This window comes from Hippocampus comes, unplaced genomic scaffold, assembly GCF_001891065.2.
Source record: "Hippocampus comes isolate QL1 unplaced genomic scaffold, H_comes_QL1_v1.1 scaffold270, whole genome shotgun sequence".
In the NCBI taxonomy this organism is placed as follows: Eukaryota; Metazoa; Chordata; class Actinopteri; order Syngnathiformes; family Syngnathidae; genus Hippocampus; species Hippocampus comes.
The window spans coordinates 668,546-670,216 of NW_017805631.1; the positions used below are offsets into that span (position 1 = coordinate 668,546).

Genomic DNA, 1,671 nt, shown 5'->3' on the forward strand with positions numbered 1-1,671 from the left:
TGTACCACTGTCCATTCTGCCAGCCCGCATTGTTTAAACCCACATACTACAGCAGGGTAAAGGACCATGTGGAGGGCCATTTTAACCGAGCTGTATCACATGAAGGTAAGTTTGCGAGACACAATTTGTGTGAGTCACAGTATAGATCATTTTCATTTGGATGGCTCCTAACCAATCACTCAGTGAATTGTTGTAGCTGATCATTTGTAAAGGTGTCGTCTATGATACTTGTAAATGATTATTTAAAACGTTTAAGCACTATTTTCTATTACAGGGTATACCATTCATAGATGTGGGCTACAATGCCGACCAAAACTCCACTTTCATTGTATTTATTGCTGTGGAATAATAATGCGCCGGGTACCCTTCATAAATCACCTTCACATGTGTAAAGAAAAGCACCCTGCTTTTATGGTCTCTGCTGCTGCTGCTAAGGCGCCTGCATCCCCACGACCCACCGCTGTCTCACCTTTTGCTGCCCCACCCATCGCTGCCCATCCCTCTGCCCATCCCTCTGCTTCCCCACCCTCTGCTGGACCTTCTACTGCTATGCCACCTGCTGATGCACCACCGTCTGTGCTGCCTGATGTGGCCGCATCATTCATTGCCCCATTTGTTGCCCCACTCTCCACTGCACCTCTTGCTACTGCGCCATGTGCTGCTGCATCTTCTGTGCTGCCTGATTCTGCCCCACTCAGTGCCTCACCACCTACAATGCCCATACCGCAAGGTGGACGGATGAAAAAAACATCCGTCATCGACAGATTACTCAAAAATGTCCCATCTGCCGTATTATGTTCAATAAGAAAAACATTAAAGAGTATGTACCACTGTCCATTCTGCCAGCCTGCATGGTTTAAACCCACATACTACTGCATGGTAAAGGACCATGTGGAGGGCCATTTTAACCGAGCAGTATCACATGAAAGTAAGTTTGCGAGACACAATTTTGTGTGAGTCACAGTATAGATAATTTTTATTTGGATGGCTCCTAACCAATCACTCAGTGACCTGTTGTAGCTGATCATTTGTAAAGATGTTGTCTATAATAATTGTAAATGATTATTTAAATCATTTAAGCTCTATTTTCTATTACAGGGTATACCATTCATAGATGTGGGCTACAATGCCGACCAAAACTGCACTTTCATTGCATCTATTGCCGTGGAATAATAATACGCCGGGTACCCTTGCCAGGTACCCTTCATAAATCACCTTCTCATGTGTAAGGAAAAGCACCCTGCTTTGATGGTCTCTGCTGCTGCTGCTAAGGCGCCTGCATCCCCACGACCCACCGCTGTCTCACCTTTTGCTGCCCCACCCACCGCTGCCCATCCCTTTGCTTCCCCATCCTCTGCTGGACCTTCTACCGCTGGACCTTTTACTACTGGACCTTCTACTGCCGGACCTTCTACCGCTGGACCTTCTACCGCTGGACCTTTTACTGCTGAACCTTCTACTGCTACGCCACCTGCTGATGCCCCACCGTTGCTGATGCACCACCGTCTGTGCTGCCTGATGTGGCTGCATCATCCATTGCCCCATCTGTTGCCCCACTCTCCACTGCACCTCTTGCTACTGCGCCATGGGCTGCTGCATCCTCTGTGCTGCCTTCTGCCCCACACAGTGCCTCGCCACCTACAATGCCCATACCGCAAGGTGGACAGATGA

At 48.4% G+C, this 1,671-nt stretch overlaps 1 protein-coding gene across 1 annotated transcript; it reads left to right on the forward strand.

Annotated features, from left to right (window-relative positions):
* The first annotated feature begins 828 nt into the window (after nt 1-828).
* LOC109522806 (classical arabinogalactan protein 4-like) lies at nt 829-1,671 on the forward strand. The gene is made up of 2 exons (XM_019881617.1): nt 829-928; nt 1,231-1,671. Exons 1-2 carry the CDS (start codon nt 890-892, stop codon nt 1,669-1,671), a joined length of 480 nt encoding a protein of 159 aa, XP_019737176.1. The 5' UTR covers nt 829-889.

What these genes read in the sequence shown, in the direction of transcription:
- LOC109522806 (XM_019881617.1), top strand. Translation starts at nt 890, where the DNA reads ATGTGGAGGGCCATTTTAACCGAGCAGTATCACATGAAA. An exon ending in CCGAGCAGTATCACATGAAA is followed by an intron (nt 929 to 1,230) that starts GTAAGTTTGCGA and finishes CTCATGTGTAAG; the next exon opens with GAAAAGCACCCTGCTTTGAT.